This window comes from Bacillus rossius, assembly GCF_032445375.1.
Source record: "Bacillus rossius redtenbacheri isolate Brsri chromosome 4 unlocalized genomic scaffold, Brsri_v3 Brsri_v3_scf4_2, whole genome shotgun sequence".
NCBI lineage: Eukaryota > Metazoa > Arthropoda > Insecta > Phasmatodea > Bacillidae > Bacillus > Bacillus rossius.
In genome coordinates this window covers 48,154,092-48,180,335 of record NW_026962011.1, presented here as the reverse complement: position 1 = coordinate 48,180,335, position 26,244 = coordinate 48,154,092, and the positions used below count along the sequence as shown (strand labels likewise).

The 26,244-nt window shown below is 44.5% G+C and overlaps 1 protein-coding gene across 1 annotated transcript in view; it reads right to left on the bottom strand.

The window, feature by feature from the left end:
- Window positions 1-26,244, bottom strand: part of LOC134541855 (protein O-mannosyl-transferase TMTC2-like) — a 441,379-nt gene that overhangs the window by 231,330 nt on the left and 183,805 nt on the right. Inside the window, exon 3 of the mRNA XM_063385554.1 lies at window positions 2,252-2,879. Coding sequence (XP_063241624.1) covers window positions 2,252-2,879 — 628 coding nt within the window. The remainder of the gene's footprint in view (window positions 1-2,251; window positions 2,880-26,244) is intronic.

The following is a 26,244-nucleotide window of genomic DNA, read 5'->3' as shown; positions in this document are numbered from 1 at the left end:
AAATTTCACTCTGTGTTTGAAATCTTTTTTCTAAAATATTCACAACCAATCCTTAAAATAAAGATATTAAAAAATTTTCAAACAGCATGGCCCATGTTAAAAAAAATTCTTAGTTTAACCCCCTGGAGCCTATTTGAGAAATCGCAGTAAGATATATTGCAATTAACAAAAAATCTTATAGATTCGTGAAAAAACCTTTCTGCTTTAAATATATTGTGAAACACATATTTTTTCATTACAATGCACCAAGGTGCAAGCACCTTTTAACACAAGACAGAAACTGGTGACGACGGCATTTCATACACGAACCGATGTTAATGGCCAAAAAGCCATTCGATGTCCATGCAACTCCCTGGGTGTTACGCGGACATTAAACAAACAACGCAGCAGTGTCGCTTTCGTGCGCACTATATTAAACTGCACTTAGGACTTAATTCGTACAAGAAAGGGTAAGAACTTGTTAAGCAAAGCTCTTAACTTATTTTGTATTTACGTCAGTGCTTAGTTTTTTATTTCAATTTTCATATATTTGTAAGCTTTCTTAACTTTTTAACTACGTACATATAAAATCATAATTATTTAAAACAGGCATTATGGAATTTGTACTTGATCACCTTGGCACCAGACATTTAAGGAGAGTTAAGTGATTAGTGAAAGTTTCTTCTGCACACGTTAGATTAACTTTCTAACATTTTAAAATATAACTGGGTAATGACAAGCGTACATAAAACATTCTACTCAAATATATAAATATGCTCTCAAATCGAATGCATTATTAGGATTAGAATAATAAAATTCTGTTACTTAAACGTTTCATTTGCAAATAAAAACATATATTTTTGTTTGTGTTATCAGGTTTACTTTAGTTTTAAGCTTCTTCTACAACTATAAATATCTTTAGGTATTGGTTGCTCACACTGATTATTAATTTCTAGGATTGCTGTTTCTTCATGAATTATTTTCTTCCAGGCTATTTTTAGGTGTTCTAAAAATACTCAAGCCGAATTATTGTGTGTTAACGTGCCAATATTAAAAGCAGATACTTGCCATCCTATATATTTGGTTAACCTCTGTTAGGCCACGTTAATTATCCCTGTTCATTACTATTTCGTGGCTTTCTAACGCGTGAGAAAATAACTGTGGCCCAATCAACAAAGTAAAGTAACACGTCTTTCTTGTTGATTAAAAAATGCGGAAACCGTAGTTTCTCTTCATACTGATAGATTAAATGACAGTAAGAAATTACAAACCAGCTATAATATATAATTGCTTTCAAAATAAAACAAACGATTTTAGTCGAGTCATTGATTATATATATTAAATGGTTGAATCGAGCTTGCATAGAAGACAAAATTACGTATTTCCTTTCAAATACCAAGGCGATCTAGAAAACGATTAGGTTCTTAGTTGAGGGGTAGGGGGTGGATGGAGGCACTTGGCCCAGTAGCTAAGGGTGGACACAGTGCCCAGGCCCCTCCCTGAAAAAATTTGATATAGTGATGCTCATTGAAAAGTTCTTTAATGAGTAGGATAATTTTCTTAAAATTAAATTTCCTCGAATTTAGTGTGTTTAAGTTGTTTAATTGATAAATATACATTACTCCAAAATTTCTTTTTTAAAAAAAAGTACATCTACTTTGGTATGTATGGCTCATCATCATCCGTTTTGTTTTTTTATTTTTTTGCTACAGGTTTTATGTACAAAAAAAAACTTTTGGAAAAAGGGACGATAGAAGTTAAGTTGTATGAATTGCCCAGCTGTAGAGACACATAAAATGAAATTCTAACGAGTGACCATGGCGCTATTGGTCAGGAAATATTTTTAGTTATCAATACTTGCCGTGGTATTTTGTAAATGGCCGTTTACGTAAGGGATATATCCTGCGCCAGACAAACGTAATACATGATGTTTATATAGTGAAATATTCGTAGAGTTCTCAGTTAGATAAAACCAAAACAATAACGTGAAAATGGAATAAGACATAACGGCTTTAATTTACGTAGAACTTTATTTACATATTATCCAGGTATCTTAGTAAATTTACGGACACTGAGTTAACTTACTTAATAATGTTATTGATACATCTATAATCAAAACATTCAATTTATCGCTAAGTCTACAGCTAAAACACTCTCCTTGTTAATTGGAATTAGGAAGAACTCTTAGTTCGGGTTAAACTGTGTGACGGTGTGAAGGGTCGTGGAGGGTATGGAGGGTCGTGGAGGGTCGCGGAGGCTCGTGGAGACGTACCTTGGCCAGCAGCTCGCGCGGGGAGCGGCTCCTCCAGCGGCCGTAGTGCAGCAGCAGGTCGTAGCAGGCGCACACGCCCAGCGCCGTGAGGCCCGTCTCCTTGGCGAGCACCGCCCCCGCGGCGGCGGCCACGCAGCCCGCCGCCGCCAGCAGCTCGGCCCCGGCGCGCGGCCGCCGCCGGCAGCAGCCCCCCGCCCCCGCCGCGGCGAGGCGCAGGTCGCGCGCCCGCGCGTGCGCCACGTAGCAGAGGAAGCTGGCGAGGTAGAGCACGCAGGCGGCCAGGTCGGCGCGCCCCACCACGCCCGCCACGGCCTCCGAGTGCACCGGGTGCGCGGCGAAGGTGAGCCCGGCGGCGGCGACGCCGACGCGCGCCTGCGGGGGGAAGAGCGCGCGCGCCACCTTCACCACCAGCGCCGTGGCCAGGCAGTGCAGGCACACGTTGGCCAGGTGGTAGCCGAAGGGCTGGAAGCCGCCCAGCAGGTGGTTCAGCCTGAAGGTCAGCACGCACAGCGGGCGGTAGGAGCCGTGCGAGCCGCCGTGGGCCAGCGGCGTGCCCCAGAAGTCGTCGGCCAGCAGCCGGGACAGCGGCGTCGACTGCAGCACGTCCTGGTTCGTCAGGATGGCGCGGCTGCAACCACACACACACCGCTGCCTGCATACCGCGACTGCGAGGCGGCCACGATAAACGGGAAGCCTTCATTTCACAGACGACAGAGCCACACCCGAAGTTCCCCCAAGTTCATGCTCGCTTCCCCCCCCCCCCCCCCGGTTCTATCTCATTGTATAAACCGGTGTGGCGTTAAATTTTGCGGTCGATTAGGATAGGTCAGCTACATTATAAATACTTTAAAACATATTGTGGATGGTTGGTTTATATTACGTAAGTATAGCTACATTAAATAAATACTGTAAAAATCATTTTACGGTTGCTTAGCAAATAACTTTTTAATATGTAGCTATCCAGCGCCAGGAAACCTTTTACATTTTTTTCACAGTATCTTTAATGTAGCTATCCTAACCAAATCAACCGTCCACAATGTTTTTAAGTATTTATAATGTAGCTAACCTAACCTAATTGATTATTAGTTATCATGAGTTGTCCAAAATAAACAATCACGGACACACGGCAAACGAAAAATATGGAGGCGTACAAATAAATACCGTTGCCTTGTTTATGGTCTTTCCTTTTATAAACACCGCCATATTTATTTACAACGAACAAAAAAAAAAAAAACCCGAAGATGCACGATCGAACGTTTGGCTCTCTCGTCTGTGAAAAGAAGGCTTCCCATAATAAACATACATGTCAAAACGGTAACACTCGGATATCGGTTTTTCACACACTAAACACGTCCATAGATATTTACCACGAAGGGATTGTTTCTTAATTCCTACTGGTTCGTGAAAACATATTAGTTTAAGGCTTAGGTTCATTACAATACCTGTGTTTCCACACTGCCGCCGCAATTCATTTTTTGAAGTTATACTTCGAATGCGACTTCCAGCAAGGTTGCGTTAAACGTTTAACGCTACCATGGAGAAACCATTTGCATGCAATTAAAAACTATTTTTTTATGATGCCAAAGAAGTATATCTTCTCACGCGCGTACCTAAGTACACCCACCTACCTATTTTTTTTTAACCGCTATCGTGTATCTCTTTGTTTAGAACAAATGTATACTGATGGCATGATCCTGTTGTCTTGATCCTGCGGCACATGATGCTTGCTGTTTTAATTCAGTACGTCGGAAAAATCTAAACTATAAAAAATTATTACCTATCATATAAAAATTGTCATATAATCATAAAAAATACCTTACAATTGCAATACAGTCGTTATTTTAAAGAATTTCAGTATTTCAACTACATTGACTAAAGTTTTCAAAAGAAATTTAAAAAAAACCAATACGGGTGACTAAGAATGTCGGCGATAGCGTGAATACACAGGTATTGTAATGTAAGCTGTAAACTGTTATTTTTTCACAAACAAGTAGGAATAATTAAGAAACCTTCCTTTCAGTGTAAATTCTGGAACGTCTCATGTATATTGAAAACATATATATATATTCCTATTTTTCGCGGGTAAATATTGAATGGCATCAGCAGCCTATAAGCACAGGTATTGTAATGTCAGATATAAACATTTAATTTTTTTCAAAAATCTTCTGAAATTACGAAACCATCCCTTCGGAGGAAATTTAGGGACGCGTGTAGTGTGTGAAAACCATGTTTTCCGAATTTTTTTCTTTCCGTTCTGAAAAGCCGTGATATCCGAATATTACCGTCAAAATACTTATTGTATACATACAGGCCAAAATAAATTGTTCATACAGTAAAAACATCACTTAGCCAGGAGGCTACTAAACCTTCCACAGACACTCCCTGCCAGCCTCAATGGAAGCTTAGAAGCAACCAGACATCGTTGAAATGTAAACACACTTAAAAATACACTTGAAAAAGTTTATAAACACAAATTCTGTCACAAATATTCACAACAAAAATGATTTTATATGATATGGACCAGTCTTCAATATAATAACTAAAGCATATGATTTAAAAGTAAATATTTTTTTTTTTTATTTGTATGCAGCCTTTTTTCATTCTGTAATTTTTTTTCCATGCTGCGGGCGCATCGTGAAAATTCATTCTCATTTTTCATAACACGTCTAAAGAAGTATAACCTAATTTCACTTATATAAATAAATTTGAAAATATATTGGTTATCATTGGTTCGTAAGTACAAAGGATAAGGAACCAATAACCAAGTTACAAAATTTTCTTCAACTAATTATGTGCAATACGGACCGAAGGTAAACGGATACAGCAGCCAATGAACGAATATAACATGATGTTTGCTTGTTTATAACCACAGACATTAAAAAAAAATATTTTTGACAGAATATTGTCTTCTGTGAATGAGCCTATCATGGGCTCACTACTCACCATCAGACCTGACCAAATGACACTTTTAGCGAATGATACATCAAAAATAATTTTAATACTTTGATGTTATTTGACGTGAGAAAAGTGAGAAAAAAAATGCAGTAAAAATGTATGTATCACGCGATATATGCATCGTTACTCGGATAAACAAAGCAGTATGGGAGTTTGTAACCTCAGCAGCACACCACCTGCTTCTGGGATGAAAATCATATTTCTACAGTTCTAGTGGCAAATCGGTAGTTTAAGTTTTGATTCAAGCCGGGCTAGGTACTTCTTCCCATTTACTGATACAAATATATGCTCAAGCTGTAACTCAAGAAGGCAGAAAAAAGTGACACATTTTAGACGTGACAACGACGAATAAATCGATTAACGCCGGCTGCACGCACGAAAAAGTGTCCCGTTACGCACATTGTCCCGTTTCGCTGTGTCCCGTTGCGCTTATTGTACGCTTCAGCCGCATCTGTCTCTCTTCCACTCGATTGGAACAACCGTCGATTTCAATTTTTCGAGGGACATCAAACTTGAAACATTCGCATTCGTTTTCTACTTTTCCTATCGTCGTCCTATCCTTAACAGAATAACACAGATTGGAAGAAGTTAAATAGCATACATGTATAAAAGTTATAGTTAAAATAATCTCTTCGTTAAAGTAACAAGCATATTTTAATTAATGAGTGCAAATAAAAGTAAATTTATCAATTAAATTGTAGATTTCATTTCACTCCTTCTTTGTATCGAAACAAAATAGTGATATATCAATAAAAATGATTCAATTTTATTCATAAAAGTATGCAATCATATCATCAATGTTTTGTTATGACGTCACGTTAAACTAACGTCCGTAAACCGTCTTTACAATCAACCAATTTTTTTTGTCTGTGGTGTGATATTTTTTTCCGACTAATTGCTTACACGGAATTTAATATGTGCTGTCTATGCGTTTAACATTTGACATTGGCTGATTTCGGCTTTTTTTTGTATATTTATCTTTCTTGTTCATTCTTGTGGTTTCTATAGGACATACGGTTAAAATCATTAATGTCGTATGTACATTAAATATCTTTTAAATCACGTTTCGCCACTGCAAGAATCATTCAAAGAACGCGCACACACACACACACACACACACACACACACACACACACATATATATATATATATATTTATTTATTTGCCTGAGAGGATGTGTCAAAAAAAATTGTTTTACACAGTAACCAGAATTCCAGCAGGTGTCTACATATAAAATAATTCTAATTTAGTCTCATTGGAACAAAACATGCTATTAAAAATCCTATGTATACCTTGTTGTCAGACATAATAGAAAACTTAAGTGTAACAATAGAGTGACATCTGAAATACAGCTACATAAGTGGAACACGCCTTAGTTATTAAATGAAAGTGTTTGCAATATTCATCCATTTTCAAAGGGCGCCTTAGGCACCTTAGAATAACTATGCTTATAATTACTAAAAAGGCTTATAGCTCAGAAATTTTAGCTCCAAACAAAAAAGGTAAATATTTCTCTCTTTTTGGAAATAAAAGATTGAGTCACTGGAAATCTTTTGATGAAATTCAGAATTTTTTTACTTACGCCCTTTCGAAAATCTTGGTTTAATTTTTTTATATGCTTATATCTTCGAAGTTTATAATTTTATTAAAGAAACCGTTGGTATTTTTGTCTTTTATTTATATAATATATGTTTGTATGCCCGAAAGTTTTATTGGAAGATCTGCTTTTTTGTAGTTAAAACCTTTTGAATTCATCTATTATATTATTCTTTAGAGGCCACTTAATTTCTTGCTGCTTAAATTATCAGTAAATATCACATATGCGCCTTATAGTTATCAAAAAAAAATTTTATTTCGACAATATAAAAAAAATACTGTGTACACTAAATTAAAGTGTTTCTAATAGTCATCAAAGGGGCGCCATAGGTGCCTCACAAACTCCTAGTGTTAAATATCCGTTCAAGCGTCAGCTCATTCGTATTCCGGTTAAGATTTGACCAAATTATTCAACACTGCGCAGTGCTCACGCCCGGTCTATCCTTTCTTTTATTGCATTTAAATCGTTAGGATTATAGTCGGATGAGTCTGACTTTCCGTCGAGCGAAGGTTAAAGAATTAGTCCCTGGGGGAGGTGACGAGGGGTGTCGTAGGGGGAAAGGGTCGAGGAAAAGAAAAAAAAAATCATAAAAAAATTCAGGTCACGGAAAACGGAGATTAGTAGTTGTCCGCCAGGAGCGAAGATGGCAAGGCGGAAAGGGTGGAAGAAGGGATGGTGAGGAAGAAAGAGGAGGGAGGAAGGAGAGGTGAGAGTGAGGACTTCTGGCGAGAGCAGTAAAGAAATTCTTCTGGGCGCGTTGGAGGGAAAGAGGGGTAGTAGGAGGTTTCTAAGCTCCCAGATCTGGTGAAGATGTGCGAATATTGCCGGGGCGACCGAGCAAATTTACTAGCCAGGGCGGCGAAGGATCAGGAAAAAGCTTCGATTTTTAACTCTTGTGTAAACGTTTCTTTTCAGGACGTAGGAAAAAAAAGATGGCTCTCTCTTTCCTATAGGAACATATAGACGTTTACACTCTACCTCTTCCTTTTACTTTCAGTGTCACCGCAGAACTGTCGCTTGTAGATTCCTTATAGAGTATGGTACCTTATAGGTATTCCAAGCTTAGAACGAAGAATACTAATGCACGACTAAGTACATCAAAATGATGGCATTAATATTTTATCTATGTATTGTAAAGAAATATTTAAATGTATACGTTCGTTCAAAAAAATATGGAATTATAATTTAACAAATACCTATATCAATATCACTAAACAATCTATTAAATTCACGGTGTTCAATGTTGTATGTTGTCATTCATATAAAACGAGAACAACTAAATGTAATAGAACGACAAGTACAAACAAACGCGAAAAAAAAAAAAAAAAAAAAAACTTTCTTCGTAATTGGAGTAAAATAAATAACTTTTTTTCAGGTGTCACACGAATAATAATAATTATATGTCCACGATAAAACACGAGCAGGTGATCCAGTAATTATTATTGCTAACGTAGAACAGCTTAACTTAGTTTTTTAAAAAATATGTTGGTGGAAACTATTAAGATGAAGAGCTCCTTTGTTTCCTTTCTGCCGTGATATTCAGGTCCGTAAATGCGATGGAAAAGGGGGGGTGGGTGGGAGGTGGGTAGTGGTGTGTTGTTTCTCATCATAACGCAGGTGTGTTGCGCCTCGCGGTGTCGGGCCGTTTGCCGGTAGTCGCCGATAAATTCCCTTAAGGCGGGCCCTTAAGGCGGGGTGCTCAGGGGCAGGGGGGGGGGGGAGAAGCCGGGAGAGGGTGAAAAATGTCCACTCCCGTTGATGTAACTGAGCTCGCGCGCTGATGAAGTAGCGGGTGAGGAGGGAGGGGGAGGAAACACAGTTGGCCCTCGAAGGTTGGTGAAATGGTCGGCGCAAGGGGGTGAGGGTTGCAAGATGGAAGCCTCGTGCCTTCGTGAGGTCACGGGATCCAGGGGAGAATCACTCAGGAGACCCTCATAACCGCGGCACAAAAGAAACGAGAGACACTTCCATCCCAACCCCCCACCACCCCGTTCCACCCGTTCTTTCGGTCGGGCGAAGAGGGAAAAAATATGTACGGCAGTTTAATAAAAAAAATTGCGGGGTGACGAAGAATTTTTTTTTTTTACTTTCCTCGACGGGAAAGTGCCCTTTTGTCGCGGCGCCCGGCATCGTCGAGAATAACGGGCCCTGTCGCTCAGGAGGTAAGACCTGTCGCACCTCGGCGAAGACGCGCGCGAAATGGACAGCTGGCGCGATGGCGAAGCTACCAGAGGTCGGCGCAGCTGTCAGAGGCCGGCGAAGCTACCAGAGGCCGGCGAAGCTACCAGAGGCCGGCGAAGCTACCAGAGGCCGGCGAAGCTACCATAGGCCGGCAAAGTTCACAGAGCCCAGCGAAGCTACCAGAGGCCAGCGAAGCTTACAGAGGCAATCGAAGCTATCAGAGGCCGGTAAATTTGACAGTTCTCAAAATTAGTGACAGTGGTACCCACATACCAGATATTATTTGCAAAAGCAGCACACGGTTGGAGACAGGAAATATTCGCGGACTTATTTCGTAATAGGCTAGAATAATAATATAAGATTGCCTTTCTGCTGCTTCAGCGATTGGGCCAAAGGTTTATCTAAGAACTCTGGGCCAATGAAAAACCTTTAACCAAAGAATTACGAGCATCCCAGTTAACAGGCGTCACGAGTCAGTAGCCAATGAGCAGATGGAATTTGTCGGGTGGGTAGAGGATCATGGAGTATATCCTATAGGTCATAAAAATAGCGAATTTTTCAAGTCTCTACACACGGGGCTAGGTTTAAGAACACAGGCAGTCACGCTAAGAGGTTTACAAACTCTGTTGACAGGTCAACAGAGGCAGAATACTACCAAGAACATTTGTAGACAAGTTATATGACTCACATCATGGAATTATCTTCAGGGAGACGTATCTGCATGTATTTCTACACGGATACTGAGTGATGCCGCATTTTGTCCAGTCCATGGGAAAATTAATTTACAATTTGAGCTGGCACCAGAAGACCAGCAGTAAAAAAAAAAAGCAATGGTTGCATTTTATTTCTCATACATTTGAAGTTTTTTTCATAGAACGTGCAAGAAGAGGCAACACCAAACCTTTATCATTATATGCGGGAAGTAATAAATATTACGATTATCAGTTTCTACGTCGTGATTTTGACAGATTCCCTGGAGAATGTTATTTAATATTGAAAGAAACTTATTATATAAAAATCAAAATTTGTATGCACAGATAATTTAAATTTGTAGCAAGCACATGCCAAATGAATTATTCTTAAAAAAAATGTTTGTAGAGAAAAAAAAAGTGTTTAAAATTAAAAAACAAAATTACAAATGAAATCCCTTCGATGAACCAGAAACATCAAGATTATAAGTTTAAAAATTATTTTGCCGAAAAATGTTTTTACTAAAAAGGAAGATGGACCCGCTAGACATATACTAAAACATTTAGGTTTAATTATCTTAATATGTTAGATAAATAATGATAGAGCTTAATAAATAGACGAATTATTGAGTGTTAAATGATTATGTTTGGTGTAGTTTTGCTATTATTTTGCAAACTTATACACGAACAAGGCTATAATGCTATTAACAGTTCCGGAACAAATATATATATATTTTATATATATATATATATATATATATATATATATATATATATATATATATATATAACAGAAGCTGCGTCTGATTGAAGATTCAAAATAATAACATGGTGGTAAGTTTCCTTAACCACGATGGTTAAGGAAACTTACCACCATGTTAACCATCGTGGTTAAGGCATGTGACTGATTTTCTGACAAACTGTGTTAACATGAAGCATATTTTCCAATAAGAGTGCGCTTGACGAATGTCCTTCCTCCAGACTTGGTTTGCTGCATGTAACATTCTCACTTGCGTTGTTAACTAAATGTCAATAAAATTAAATGTCAAACCTTAGTATAAGTCTAACGACTCGTCAGATGAGCGGCTTTAGAAAAGTTTTAGTACCTCGAATTGTGATCAAATTACCAGCAATGTATTTATCACCCCAAAATTTTAAGTTGTATTAAAGATTATATAATTTTCATTAACCAATTTCTAAATGAACTACACAAATTTGTGGTACTAATTCGAGGCTAACACAGCAGGTAGATGTTATTCCGTATAATTTCACTTTTAAGTGGCAGGTACATGATTTATAGGAAAGATGGAAAAAAAGAGAGATGGGAGTGGAAGAAATATTAAGATTTTGTAAGTTATTTAGGACTGGATTTAGGGGAGGGCCCGGGGCCTCCACAAACGGAGGGCCTTCACAAACGGAAGGTTCCGTTCATTAACACTAAAATTTAATTTCATATAGGCCTAATTCTTGTCTCCGAATATATTTATGTATGTTTTTTTAAAATACTAAGAGAATCTACTTGATTTCACAATAAATTATTTATTGGAAAACTCTACTGAAAAAAATTGTTCATTTTATTTGGAAAATAATTTGGGGCCAGGGGGCCTCCGCTCCTCTGTTGCCCTGAGGCCTCCAGACCTCTAAATCCGGCCCTGAAGTTATTAATGAATGATTTAAGAACTCGGATTTCAACATTTTTAGCGTGAAATCAACTCAATGTAAACTCAACGCCGAATAGGGGAATAATAATCGTTTAGCTAGTGATAATATAACCGGGCTTATTTTTCTTTAAATTTCAGTATGGGGTGTAGAGTTCAAATGTTTTATTTTTTATTTTTTGGTTTATGCAAACTAAACATTGCAGCGACTAGAGGTACAAAGCCTTAACATTCTCCAGATCCTATCTTGTCAGCCAATGACACAGCAGAACGAGAGCACTGCGTCACGCGACTCGTTCTAACGTGCCAGCACCGTTTATAATGGCATTATCCGAACCATTAGGCCGCGCACGAACTTTTCCCAACATACATTAGGCCAAAAGTAGTAGGTGGTTGGGATGAGGAAAAAAAGGGGGTAGAGGGAGGGTAGGGACGAAAGTTGGCGGCAAGGAAAACCTGTCTAATGTCGGCGCGGAGGAACTTCTAATTATGGCGTGAACTCTTCTTCCTCCCTTCCTCACCCCCCTCCAGCAACTAACACCGCCTCCAACGCCACCGCGCACCTAATGGCATCGGGAAGCTACCAGGCGGATCCGCGACCTGTATCGTGTCTACTAAATCAGGAGACAAGAAGAGTACCTAACACAGGAAGCACCACGTGTCAAACCATCCCGACGGGAGACCCCAGCTGCACAGGGTCCTGTAGTGTTGCTACCACTCGGTGTCCTCCCGACAGCGATCCATCTTGAGCTCATCGAGCATCATGGTCTCCAATAGCCCCGACGTCGACGAGACTATTAGCCCTAATTAATATATTCAGTCTAATATATATATAATACCACCGCGTCCCATATGGATTAACTCAAGTTCCTCACGTAATACACTGTCAAGATGAATGACGTACATAAAAAAAAAAGTAGTGCGTGGAGTCCCTCCGCGCGGAAGAAGTGAAACTTCACTGTTTACTTCGCTGCATAGCAAGAATACCGCGCGCATGTGCTTGGGATCTACCGGCTCACTCTCTTCTTCTCTCCTACTTTCTACCTTTGTGTATCTTTCTTTCTCTCTCTCCCTCTTGCGTTGGAATATTGGACGCTACTCGTTGCTAACGCTCGCGCTGGCCTGTAACAGGTATACTACGCGCATGCGTTCGAGTGCCACGCATTCACTCTCGCTCTGTCTCTTTCTATTCCCCCTCCCCAGGAGCGTTTAACGTTTAACGCAACAGTGCTTTCTCCATGGTAGCGTTAAACGTTTAACGCAACCTTGTTGGAAGTCGCATTAGAAGTTACACTTCAAAAAGTTTTGTTTTTAAATAAGTTTTTTTTTTTTGGTTAAACAAAATCGACGCACGTGCACTGGACTTTTGGCCACATGCGTGTTAGCTTTACAGCGGTGGGTGGACATAAAAAAAAATTATCCACAACCCTGAACGCAATATAAAGTTATTTATAGCAAGCTTTATTTATTTTATCGAACCAGTTTTAAAGGTCAGCGTACACTGTTTTAGCATGCTAAAATCTCTTCCCTAACGGAAACATTAAAAAAAAAAAAAAACCTTGGTATTATCGGTAAACATACACGCACTAAAAAATTCAAATGATTTAGACACAAATACTTAAGCTGTTAAAAATAGAAGTTGAAAACTAAAAGCAATAGATTCTTTCGCTTTAGGAACAGAGTACATTAAAAAAATTAGGATTCTTCGCTGGAGGAAATTTAATTTAAGAGGGGGAATTTGCGTTACTTTAGTAAAATAAATTTTACCTCCAGAAAATATTATGCGCTTTCATTACGTATGCAGGAATATTTACTGCCAATGATACTTATCGCAGGGGCTTTTCCAAAAGAAACTGAGTCATCAACGTTATCAAAATGCTGTTCAGTGAAATTTGAATTTTTAAGTTTATACACTGTAAAAAAAATTCTACATTTTGTGATATTATCTCAAAGACGAATAAAAAGCGGAATAAAAAAAGTAGCTTAAAGGTCGCAATCTAATAGTTAGGAGGCCAAACGATTTATGCCGATTGTGTCAGTTCATAAATTTATGAGCAATTAGATTATCAGTGAAGTATGAGACAAGTTTATTCTCTAATTGAACTATAAGTTTCAATACAGAAAAATTCTACTAAGAACTTCTCTATTTGGCTGAATAAGCACCAAAATGTAATTAGTGCATACATATTAACAAAAAAATTTATGATTTCTTATAAACTTTTTATGACATCTACCATATGCTGCCAAAATATTGTAAAAAGCTTCCTTAAAGTTTCAAGCAGATGAAATAATTGATCTACAAGCCAAAAGTTTAAAAAGAAGAAAAGCTAAATAATTTAGAATTCATATGCGTTATGCTTGGAATTTCTATCTCCCGTGCGCATGACTCATCCGTTCTAAGTACACCCAGACCTCCTTCAGGAGGTGAGTGCGCCAAATAACTCCCTCGTCTCTATACCGCTGACCGACCGCCGAACCGTAGAGGCGACGGAAGGGCGTAAATATTCTTGGGAAGTTTGCAGCCGCAACAGGAGGCCACGTTTGGGACAGCTTCGCGAACTCGCCCTCCACTCCCGACAGGTCGTTACGAGGAGCGGTCGGTCCCCGTCGTCGGAGGAGGAGGCCAGTTCTGGTGGAACAACTCCGAGTTGGGACTTTCGCCGCAGGTTTCAGGCCCCTTCGACGGTAAACACGGCGAGTCCGGGCACGTTCCGACGGCCAGTGGACTGACCAGAAATGTCCGGCATTCCTCAGGACCCGATCTATAAGGCACCCTCTTCCCCCCTCCCTTCCCACGTTCCAAACTCAAAATTCAGGTTTCTGCCCGAAGCGTCTGTCGATCTACGACTTCAACTAGCTGCTGACTGTAATGACTAGAGACCGGAAAAATTACGCGAGTTCATTTCGCGATAGGCTAAAATACAAATAGTTATACCTCAGTAATTGCCTCTGCTATTGACTCACAACTCGCCTGGATGACTCTGGGCCAATGAGAAACACCCGACCAAAGCTGTATAGAATCACAGGCTGCTACGTTGGGACGTCTCAACAAGACAGCAGCCAATGAGTGGGTGACAGTTGACCGAGTGTACGTAGAACTATGGAGTACATCCTACAGGTCATTGAACCCGCAAATTTTTCCGGACCATGGACTGGAAAATAAATGACCTCTAGGATAGTCTCCACAATTACTCAGGTAAATAATTACACCTGCTCATTGGCTACTAACACATGACACCTGTTGACATGGATGCTTGTGATTCGATAATTAATTTGGTTAAGGGTTAATCATTGGCTTAGATTTCTTCAGAGAAACTGTGGCCCAATTACTGAAGCAGCAAAAAATGAAAACGTATTTGGATTCTGTTCTATCGCGAAATGAACCCACAAATCTTTCTTAGAGACCTACGGAATCCGCACTACTTTCTGGTACCTCGATGAACTCCAGATACTTGTACTTAACAAATTAAATTGGCTGCCAACACATTTTGCCTTCCGACAGGTATTGCACGGAGTTGGGTAATTTGAATTTCTTAATATTGTTGCTGGTTTCTTGTCCTTCGGGTCTTCCCCAAACATAACGGCGTTCAAGATTAAAATGACGTGCTGTCTATCCTCTCTCCAAATAACATAAATAAACCCATCAAATATGGACTGAATCTCATCTCATCATTGCTAAACTTTCTCGTTTCCAAGATTTACCCGCGAGATGCCATCTACTTCCGCTAAAAAATTAAAAAAAAAGTGAGGGGGCAAGTAGCCGCCTCGCTCGTTAGAAGAGAAACTTCACAGACTTGTCGTAGTTCTACGTCAGCTCACCCACGGCGCTACAAGCTGCGCTGCTGCTGCTGCCACTTGTGCTTTCCGGAAGTAACTTGGTTTCTAAGAAATGATACAAAAATTCGTTGTAAATCGAATGTTATAGGTAATTTGTATGCTACATAATTTAGCGTCATAAGATTCAGGTTCCAGACGTGCTAATAGGCTTGAGTGTAATGTGTAAATGGCGTATCCGCAATCTGAAGGTCTCCCCACGCCCCGATTGCCCGGTGTCGTTAATGTGGAACAAACATGGCGCTAAATAGGAATGCAGTTTCACCACTATCTTTCTGATCGTTACACTTTCCGTAACGATCGAAGAGTTACGGTTATTTTATTCGTTACGCTCCTTTTGGTTGCGCTCTGATTAAGGCATTGCCTCGAACTACTCTACCGGGCCATGTCGTCCAGCGCGGTCGGACACGACCGTGCAATGTCGACCAGCGCTGACGGACACGACGGGCCGTGTCGACCAGCGCGGACGGACTCGACGGGCCGTGTCGACCAGCGCTGACGGACACGACGGGCCGTGTCGACCAGCGCGGACGGACTCGACGGGCCGTGTCGACCAGCGCGGACGGACTCGACGGGCCGTGTCGACCAGCGCGGACGGACACGACGGGCCGTGTCGACCAGCGCTGACGGACACGACAGGCCGTGTCGACCAGCGCGGACGGACTCGACGGGCCGTGTCGACCAGCGCGGACGGACTCGACGGGCCGTGTCGACCAGCGCGGACGGACTCGACGGGCCGTGTCGACCAGCGCTGACGGACACGACGGGCCGTGTCGACCAGCGCGGACGGACACGACCGTGCCATGTCGACCAGTGCTGACGGACACGACGGGCCGTGTCGACCAGCGCGGACGGACACGACCGTGCCATGTCGACCAGCGCTGACGGACACGACGGGCCGTGTCGACCAGCGCGGACGGACTCGACGGGCCGTGTCGACCAGCGCGGACGGACACGACCGGGCCGTGTCGACCAGCGCGGACGGACACGAACGGGCCGTGTCGACCAGCGCGGACGGACACGACGGACCGTGTCGACCAGCGCTGACGGACACGACAGGCCGTGTCGACCAGCGCGGACGGACTCGACGGGCCGTGTCGACCAGCGCGGACGGACTCGACGGGCCGTGTCGACCAGCGCGGACGGACTCGACGGGCCGTGTCGACCAGCGCTGACGGACACGACGGGCCGTGTCGACCAGCGCGGACGGACACGACCGTGCCATGTCGACCAGCGCTGACGGACACGACGGGCCGTGTCGACCAGCGCGGACGGACACGACCGTGCCATGTCGACCAGCGCTGACGGACACGACGGGCCGTGTCGACCAGCGCGGACGGACTCGACGGGCCGTGTCGACCAGCGCGGACGGACACGACCGGGCCGTGTCGACCAGCGCGGACGGACACGAACGGGCCGTGTCGACCAGCGCGGACGGACACGACGGACCGTGTCGACCAGCGCTGACGGACACGACGGGCTGTGTCGACCAGCGCGGACGGACTCGACGGGCCGTGTCGACCAGCGCGGACGGACTCGACGGGCCGTGTCGACCAGCGCGGACGGACTCGACGGGCCGTGTCGACCAGCGCTGACGGACACGACGGGCCGTGTCGACCAGCGCGGACGGACACGACCGTGCCATGTCGACCAGCGCTGACGGACACGACGGGCCGTGTCGACCAGCGCGGACGGACACGACCGTGCCATGTCGACCAGCGCTGACGGACACGACGGGCCGTGTCGACCAGCGCGGACGGACTCGACGGGCCGTGTCGACCAGCGCGGACGGACACGACCGGGCCGTGTCGACCAGCGCGGACAGACACGACCGGGCCGTGTCGTCCAGCGCGGACGGACACGACGGACCGTGTCGACCAGCGCGGACGGACACGACGGACCGTGTCGACCAGCGCTGACGGACACGACGGGCCGTGTCGACCAGCGCTGACGGACACGACGGGCCGTGTCGACCAGCGCGGACGGACACGACGGACCGTGTCGACCAGCGCTGACGGACACGACGGACCGTGTCGACCAGCGCGGACGGACACGACCGGGCCGTGTCGACCAGCGCTGACGGACACGACGGGCCGTGTCGACCAGCGCGGACGGACACGACGGACCGTGTCGACCAGCGCGGACTGACACGACCGGGCCGTGTCGACCAGCGCGGACGGACACGACCGGGCCGTGTCGACCAGCGCGGACGGACACGACCGGGCCGTGTCGACCAGCGCTGACGGACACGACGGGCCGTGTCGACCAGCGCGGACGGACACGACCGGGCCGTGTCGACCAGCGCGGACGGACTCGACGGGCCGTGTCGATCAGCGCGGACGGACACGACCGGGCCGTGTCGACCAGCGCTGACGGACACGACGGGCCGTGTCGACCAGCGCGAACGGACACGACGGACCGTGTCGACCAGCGCTGACGGACACGACCGGGCCGTGTCGACCAGCGCGGACGGACACGACCGGGCCGTGTCGACCAGCGCGGACGGACACGACGGGCCGTGTCGACCAGCGCGAACGGACTCGACGGACCGTGTCGACCAGCGCGGACGGACACGACGGGCCGTGTCGACCAGCGCTGACGGACACGACGGGCCGTGTCGACCAGCGCGGACGGACACGACCGGGCCGTGTCGACCAGCGCTGACGGACACGACGGGCCGTGTCGACCAGCGCGAACGGACTCGACGGACCGTGTCGACCAGCGCGGACGGACACGACGGGCCGTGTCGACCAGCGCTGACGGACACGACGGGCCGTGTCGACCAGCGCGGACGGACACGACCGGGCCGTGTCGACCAGCGCTGACGGACACGACGGGCCGTGTCGACCAGCGCGAACGGACACGACGGGCCGTGTCGACCAGCGCTGACGGACACGACGGGCCGTGTCGACCAGCGCGGACGGACACGACCGGGCCGTGTCGACCAGCGCGGACGGACACGAACGGGCCGTGTCGACCAGCGCGGACGGACACGACGGACCGTGTCGACCAGCGCTGACGGACACGACGGGCCGTGTCGACCAGCGCGGACGGACTCGACGGGCCGTGTCGACCAGCGCTGACGGACACGACGGGCCGTGTCGACCAGCGCGGACGGACTCGACGGGCCGTGTCGACCAGCGCGGACGGACTCGACGGACCGTGTCGACCAGCGCGGACGGACACGACGGGCCGTGTCGACCAGCGCTGACGGACACGACGGGCCGTGTCGACCAGCGCGGACGGACACGACCGTGCCATGTCGACCAGCGCTGACGGACACGACGGGCCGTGTCGACCAGCGTGGACGGACACGACCGTGCCATGTCGACCAGCGCTGACGGACACGACGGGCCGTGTCGACCAGCGCGGACGGACTCGACGGGCCGTGTCGACCAGCGCGGACGGACACGACCGGGCCGTGTCGACCAGCGCGGACAGACACGACCGGGCCGTGTCGTCCAGCGCGGACGGACACGACGGACCGTGTAGACCAGCGCTGACGGACACGACGGACCGTGTCGACCAGCGCTGACGGACACGACGGGCCGTGACGACCAGCGCTGACGGACACGACGGGCCGTGTCGACCAGCGCGGACGGACACGACGGACCGTGTCGACCAGCGCTGACGGACACGACGGACCGTGTCGACCAGCGCGGACGGACACGACCGGGCCGTGTCGACCAGCGCTGACGGACACGATCGGGCTGTGTCGACCAGCGCGGACGGACACGACGGACCGTGTCGACCAGCGCGGACGGACACGACCGGGCCGTGTCGACCAGCGCGGACGGACACGACCGGGCCGTGTCGACCAGCGCGGACGGACACGACCGGGCCGTGTCGACCAGCGCTGACGGACACGACGGGCCGTGTCGACCAGCGCGGACGGACACGACCGGGCCGTGTCGACCAGCGCGGACGGACTCGACGGGCCGTGTCGATCAGCACGGACGGACACGACCGGGCCGTGTCGACCAGCGCGAACGGACACGACGGACCGTGTCGACCAGCGCTGACGGACACGACCGGGCCGTGTCGACCAGCGCGGATGGACACGACCGGGCCGTGTCGACCAGCGCGGACGGACACGACGGGCCGTGTCGACCAGCGCGAACGGACTCGACGGACCGTGTCGACCAGCGCGGACGGACACGACGGGCCGTGTCGACCAGCGCTGACGGACACGACGGGCCGTGTCGACCAGCGCGGACGGACACGACCGGGCCGTGTCGACCAGCGCTGACGGACACGACGGGCCGTGTCGACCAGCGCGAACGGACTCGACGGACCGTGTCGACCAGCGCGGACGGACACGACGGGCCGTGTCGACCAGCGCTGACGGACACGACGGGCCGTGTCGACCAGCGCGGACGGACACGACCGGGCCGTGTCGACCAGCGCTGACGGACACGACGGGCCGTGTCGACCAGCGCGAACGGACACGACGGGCCGTGTCGACCAGCGCTGACGGACACGACGGGCCGTGTCGACCAGCGCGGACGGACACGACCGGGCCGTGTCGACCAGCGCTGACGGACACGACGGGCCGTGTCGACCAGCGCGAACGGACACGACGGACCGTGTCGACCAGCGCTGACGGACACGACCGGGCCGTGTCGACCAGCGCTGACGGACACGACGGGCCGTGTCGACCAGCGCGGACGGACACGACCGGGCCGTGTCGACCAGCGCTGACGGACACGACGGGCCGTGTCGACCAGCGCGGACGGACTCGACGGGCCGTGTCGACTAGCGCTGACGGACACGACGGGCCGTGTCGACCAGCGCGAACGGACACGACTGACCGTGTCGACCAGCGCTGACGGACACGACCGGGCCGTGTCGACCAGCGCTGACGGACACGACGGGCCGTGTCGACCAGCGCGGACGGACACGACGGGCCGTGTCGACCAGCGCGGACGGACTGTCTGCGATGTCGGCCGAGATCGACGGGAGCTGAGCAAACATCGTCGGACTTCATGGCGGATGGCAACTTCGTCTCTGTTTGCGGCTAGCCCCGGGCGGCACTCAGTGCGAGTAATGGATACATCTTGAGGGGGGGGAAGGGGGCAGACACCGAGATGAACTGACAGCCTCCGCAGAGGGTAAATACGGAAGAGATAAACAGAGCAGCTCCGCTTCGAGAGATGCATAGTACGTCTTCCGGGACAAACGGTCAAGACATTAGCTCTTCAGACGTTAAACACTGCACACAGAAAATAACAATTCTGTTCTTTTACAAAAGATTCCTTTGGAAACCCGTTGCTCGGATATAGTTTGTAATGCTTATATTGTAACTTTGTACAACACATGTCTATGGTTATTTTTTCATATTTCATAATTTAATTGACGTTTAGTTCAAGCATAATTTTTAAAAACTATATAAAATATAATCGATTTTTTTATTATTGTACTTTATTTTGTTTTAAAATGCTTATTAATGTGCGCAATTGTCACTGGAAAGCTATTCAGGCAACGTTTTACAAATAAGTTTAACTATTGTAAGTACTGGGACAACTCATATAATGAATGCCCAGATAAGAATCAGAAAAAAGTATTACTGCAAACAATATTTTGTATCGTTTTGTACAAATATATGTTATTATACATTAATGTTTCTGTTCCATTTACCAAAAAATAATCTATATTACTTTGTAGTCATTCATTTTGAATTGAAGACAATAAAGATGACACTAAACCATTTGTAAAAACTTTTGCTTGTCTTTTACCGGCCAACAACATCACCTACTACAAATCGTCAAAACAAGAGACACTGAAAACCAAGAAAAATTTTCAAAAACATGATTGCTTTGTTAAAAGTAAGATTTGAGTCTCGTACAAAACGTGCCAGGAAGTCCAAACTTGGAAACACGATGGCTTCCTGATTGTTGCCACATCGTCCACAATCTTCCGACCCTGCTCACCAGGATTAACATCGGTCCTCAGGCTGTGAAGCACATACTTTGCCAGGACACGGTTCTGTGGACTTTGAGTTGCTGAAAGTACAATAGACCCTAGGAATCAGCACACCATTGAAAATTTATTCCATAATGGCATAAAAATACTTCCTTAAAGGGTCATTTAGCTCAAAATCTCCTTGAAAAGTGCATCTTAAGGGATAACAGCTTTTTTGACCCTCCGAAGATTTTCACAGATCCTTAAAGAATGCAGCCTTTCGTGAAAGGAAGCGTCGCTCGCGTATTTGAGCATTTTCAAAGGATTCTTGACGCTATATTTAAGTTAATTAAGTTACGACATTTTTTGCTAAACAAGTTAACAACTGTCTGCACTACACTGTCAACTATTGTAAATGAAGGCTTGTTAAATATGAGGCACATTAGGCTCAGTGTTCAGCCGTACGTTAAATACTTATGTGAACTTGAACCCCGGAACTGTGAAGATGAGGATGACCTTAGGATGCTGAAAATATAGATAATTAAAGAGTCAAATTGCAGAGTGTGATTTTGGGTGCCTTTCTGGCATCCTGGTGTTGTTTTAATGACAATAAATTATGATAATGAATGTGCAGTTGTGGATTTTATTTCATTTAACAAAATCATAATTTGATACTATGGATCAGGAAAACTTCGCGAATTCATTTCGTAATAGCATTTGTGCTGCTTCAACAGTTGGCTAAAATTTCGTATGGAGTACCCTGGACCAATACGAAACGCTCAACCGAAAAAAAAGTGTTAAATCACAGGCTACCCGGTCGAGATCCCACACAATTCGGCAACCAACGAGTGACATTTGCCCCAATATGAAGAAGAATGTGGAGTCTATCCTAGAGGTTACTGAAACTGCGAAATTTTCCAGTCCCTTCTCATTACTGATACGATTTGTCGCCCATTGGCTGAAATAGAGATACAGAGAGTTGGAAGCTTCAGTGTAGCCTTTACACCTTTTTTTCACCTTCATCAACATCATCCAGGAGAAGTAAAAAAAAAAAGCAGGTTCGCTTTTTTTATGATCGTCGCGAAAAGGGGGGTCGCGTTCACACCCATCGCGCTCTGAGAACTGGTGTTGTCGGAGCCAGTAATTGAAACAGTGGGCTGGAGGAGGGGGGGGGGGGGTGGTAAGAAGGGTTGCTGGAGCTAAACAACCCGCAGGCTTCCCGTAAATTACGCTGTCGGGGACTCTCGCAGACGGCGGAATACGAGACTCGCAGCTGGAGTGCCTCGAGTCGAGTGGCGAGGGAAAATTACGCCTCTACGCGGAAACTGAGGTTATCAGCGGGGAGAAGAAGAAGAAGAAGAAGAATAAAGGGGGTGTTTAGGGGGTTCGCGCGAGAAGGAAGGGAGGAACAGTACGACGACGGGGCGAGAGTGACTCTCGAAGCACGCGTGTTCCCGCTCTGATTGCCAATCCCTGGCCGAGATCTCCTTTCCGCGCTCCCTTCGTGGGAGACGAACCCCCTCCCCCCCAACATCCCCCTTCCACAAAACCCTGCGGGGCGTTTCGGAATGCGATAACGAGGAAATTTGTATCCGCGGTGGCGATGCGAGAGCAGGCGCGGTTGGGATGTTACGTGCGTAAATATGCGCGGCCTTACGCATTTGGATTCTCAGAGAAGTCGACTGAGGGCAAGACCGTGCTAAGGACCCACCGCAAATGGGAAGGCACAAATTATTCGTAAATGAACATAAAAAACAATTGTAGTGCATCTGTTCATCGCAGGAACCAAAAACATAAGAAGAAACAAGCCAAGTTTAGTCAGTTAAAAAAAAACTAATAAGTAAACACATATGGAGCACATATGGAATTACAAAGTTGCAAGGTCGAATCAGTAAAAAAAAACACAATACAACAAGAAAAAAATAACACCCGAAAGAGTGGATGATATCCCTCAGCCTTTGGCGACACAAAGAAGACAGAGCACATACAAGTGACGTGATCCATCTAACCTCGGTATCAAGCAATTTCATTTGTTCTCGAGTTGGAAATAAACTTATAACACGAAACTCGGACAAAAAAAATTAAAGTAGAATTCTTTAAAAAATAATGCTGAGCGTCTACACTCCTGAACGAGAAATACCTACACGTAGTTCCCGCTACTAAAATTTGCTGCCGGGACAGCTACCTCGACTATCGAATCAGTCGATTTGCAGAGCGAAATTGTAAACTATATAATGATAGGAATGCGATAATAGCGAAAAATACGACTTGATGTAAGCTTTTGGACATACGTCATTGCTAAGCACATGTATGTCTGTAGAAGAAAACTACAAAAAACACAAAAGACAAAAACACAAATTAAGCAAAAAATTTCTGTTGTCAACAGGATATAAACACCACATAATATTCCATAACAGGAATATGGTCAACAAACAAAGAAAAACAAAGAAAAATGGACTAACAGAACGAAAAAAAAAAACCCACAAATGATGAGAGCATAGAAATTTTGAACCCAAAGTAGTAAAACATTTATGTTCCTTGACTTCCATCGCATTCAAGAAATTACTTTTATCAAATGCCGTGTACCGAGAGCTAAGATGTAACACATCAAAAACCGTCAAAGTATTTTTTCGGCATTGTTAGTTTTCAAAATTAAATTATTTGATCAACATGCAAAAGAAAATAGATAAGTGCAGAATTTAATTTTTTAAGTTTATTAGTCAAAGCTCCTGTGGTTATTTAATGACATAAGTTTCTCAAAAGTTATTATCGTGTTGTAAATTTAAAAAAAAAATTAGGAACATCTGCAGCCTACAAATTTAATGTATTTTTAGAAAAGTTAAGTTAATATGACGGATAAGCCAATTACTAGCATTGACTCTTAATTTGAAAATTACCCGTTCCGTTGTGTGTGATCTATTTAGTTACTGTTGATATGTCAACGAAATGTTAAAAAGTGACTATATCTGCTAATTATACCAAAAATAAAACATATTCATTACAACTTCTTTAAAATTTTAGTACATTTATTGACCTAAAGATTTTTCAACATGTTGAACGATGTTCTATGCACAAATCTATACTAATAATAAAACTGTTCCAGACAAAAGGTTTGTAAATTGAATGGAATGAAGAAAAGAACTATTGGAAATGGCTGTTTGTATCTTTTAGAACTGAAAAATATAGTTTTTAAAATGTTTGTCTGTTTGTGTCTTAGTCTGTTCGAGCATCAATCGAACGAGCATCAATTAACGGATTTTGATGACCTTTTTTTTTTATTTGAAAGGCCTTTGGCTAACTGAAAAATTTTTCTATAAATAATTACAGAATTCTACCTCTTAAAGGGTGAAAAAGGGGTAAGATTGGTTTTAAGATGAATAATTATATCTTTGAAACTAATCAAGACAAAGGAAATACATTCGGACCATTAATTAAGATACAAAACAATCCATCCCTAAAATTTAAATTTGCGAAAAACAACTCTTGCGGGTGAAAGAGGTGTGAGAATATTTAATTTATTAAAAATATCTCCGAATATAATTAAGCGTAATAAATAGTATTAGGTATCAATAGCAAATTAACGAATACAAACCACCAAAATTTTAATATTTTGCGAAATTAAACCCCTAAGGGGTAAAAAGGAATAAGTATTTTTTTATATTAATTTTATCTCTGAATTTAATTAAGCGTAATAAATTATATAAGGTCCCAATAGTAAACATTAAAAAACTATCAATAAAATGTTGTTTTTTAATATTTTTCTAAATTCTAACCTTAAGGTGTATAAATAGGATTAGAATTGAAAAAAAAAGGTTGTAAATTATATTGGGTACGAATAATAAACATACAAAAATTACCAAACACAATTTTTATATTTTACGAAATGCAACAGCAACCCCTTAGGGGTTAACAAGACATATATATATATATATATATATATAAAGTTTACCAATTATAACTCCGAAAAAAATTAAGCACAGTAAATTATTTTTGATAACAAAACTAAACATAAGAAAACTATCAACCTCAATTTTATCAGTTTACGAAATTAAAACCCTAATGTTGGTAAATTGTGGTAAGCGTGTATTTAAAAAAAAATTAAGACTTCAATTTCTATTAGTATAAAATGTTACAAAAGATACAACAAAAAATGGCATCTTGAGTTATTTATTTTTTATTTTGGCTTTTAATAGGGTTGAAAACGGGGTAAATCTTAATTCATTTAAAAATTTTTATCTCCGAAACTAATTATGTAAGACGTAAATTAATGGTAAATATTATAAACTTTTAAATTATTCCTTATTTTATTTGCAAGATTCCGCCCCTAAAGAATGTAAAGGTAAGTTTATTAAGGTCTTCGCATGTCCAAGAACTAAAGAGAGAATGTGGGAACATAAATCATATCCATCCCAATACCCTGTCACCAAATTCATGGTGTTCCTAGAGAAACACGTATTACTCTGTTCCTTGTACGTGTACAAAAATGAAAATTTAAATAGAAACGATCTAATCGTTTCGCTAACATCGAAATCATTAGACCAGCTCGCAAAAAATTCCGGGAATCGAAAAACCGTGTGGCATTTTTGGGAAGCGAAGTGATCTGACCTCCCGACCACCCAGCGACGCGCGGAGTAAATTGATTTTTTTTTGCTCCGGCAAGGTCCATTTTTGGCACAACATATATAATGAAGGATGATAGCGTTTCGGTGCCACTTTGTGAGCTAACTGCTTCATGGACGTAGTCAGGGATTTGTTGGAAGAGAGAGAGAGAGAGAGGGGGGGGGGGTGAAGCGAATTATAAGAATATATTTTTGGATATAGCTGCTGTTTCAGGGTGTCCCGGGGGGGGGGGGGGGGGGTTCTGGTGGTTATGGAATACCACTACCAGGCAAGAGTGAAACATCGATGCTTGAAAAAACATTTTAAAGCTATTTGATGAACTTTCAATGCCTTTACGAAAACTGGAAATCTTGGATAAAATTTCACACTTGCGAAAGGTACATCATTGCACTATGTACCACTGCATTCGAGTTTTATGTCCTAACGCGTGTTTAAAGACCCGGCTACTTTAAGTCTGCATATTCAGGGGGACAAAAAAAAGTGAGCCATTCTTGAGTCATTTTAGCCTGGTTATTGAGTATCATTACTACTGACAAAATAAAAAACTATCTGGCTTCA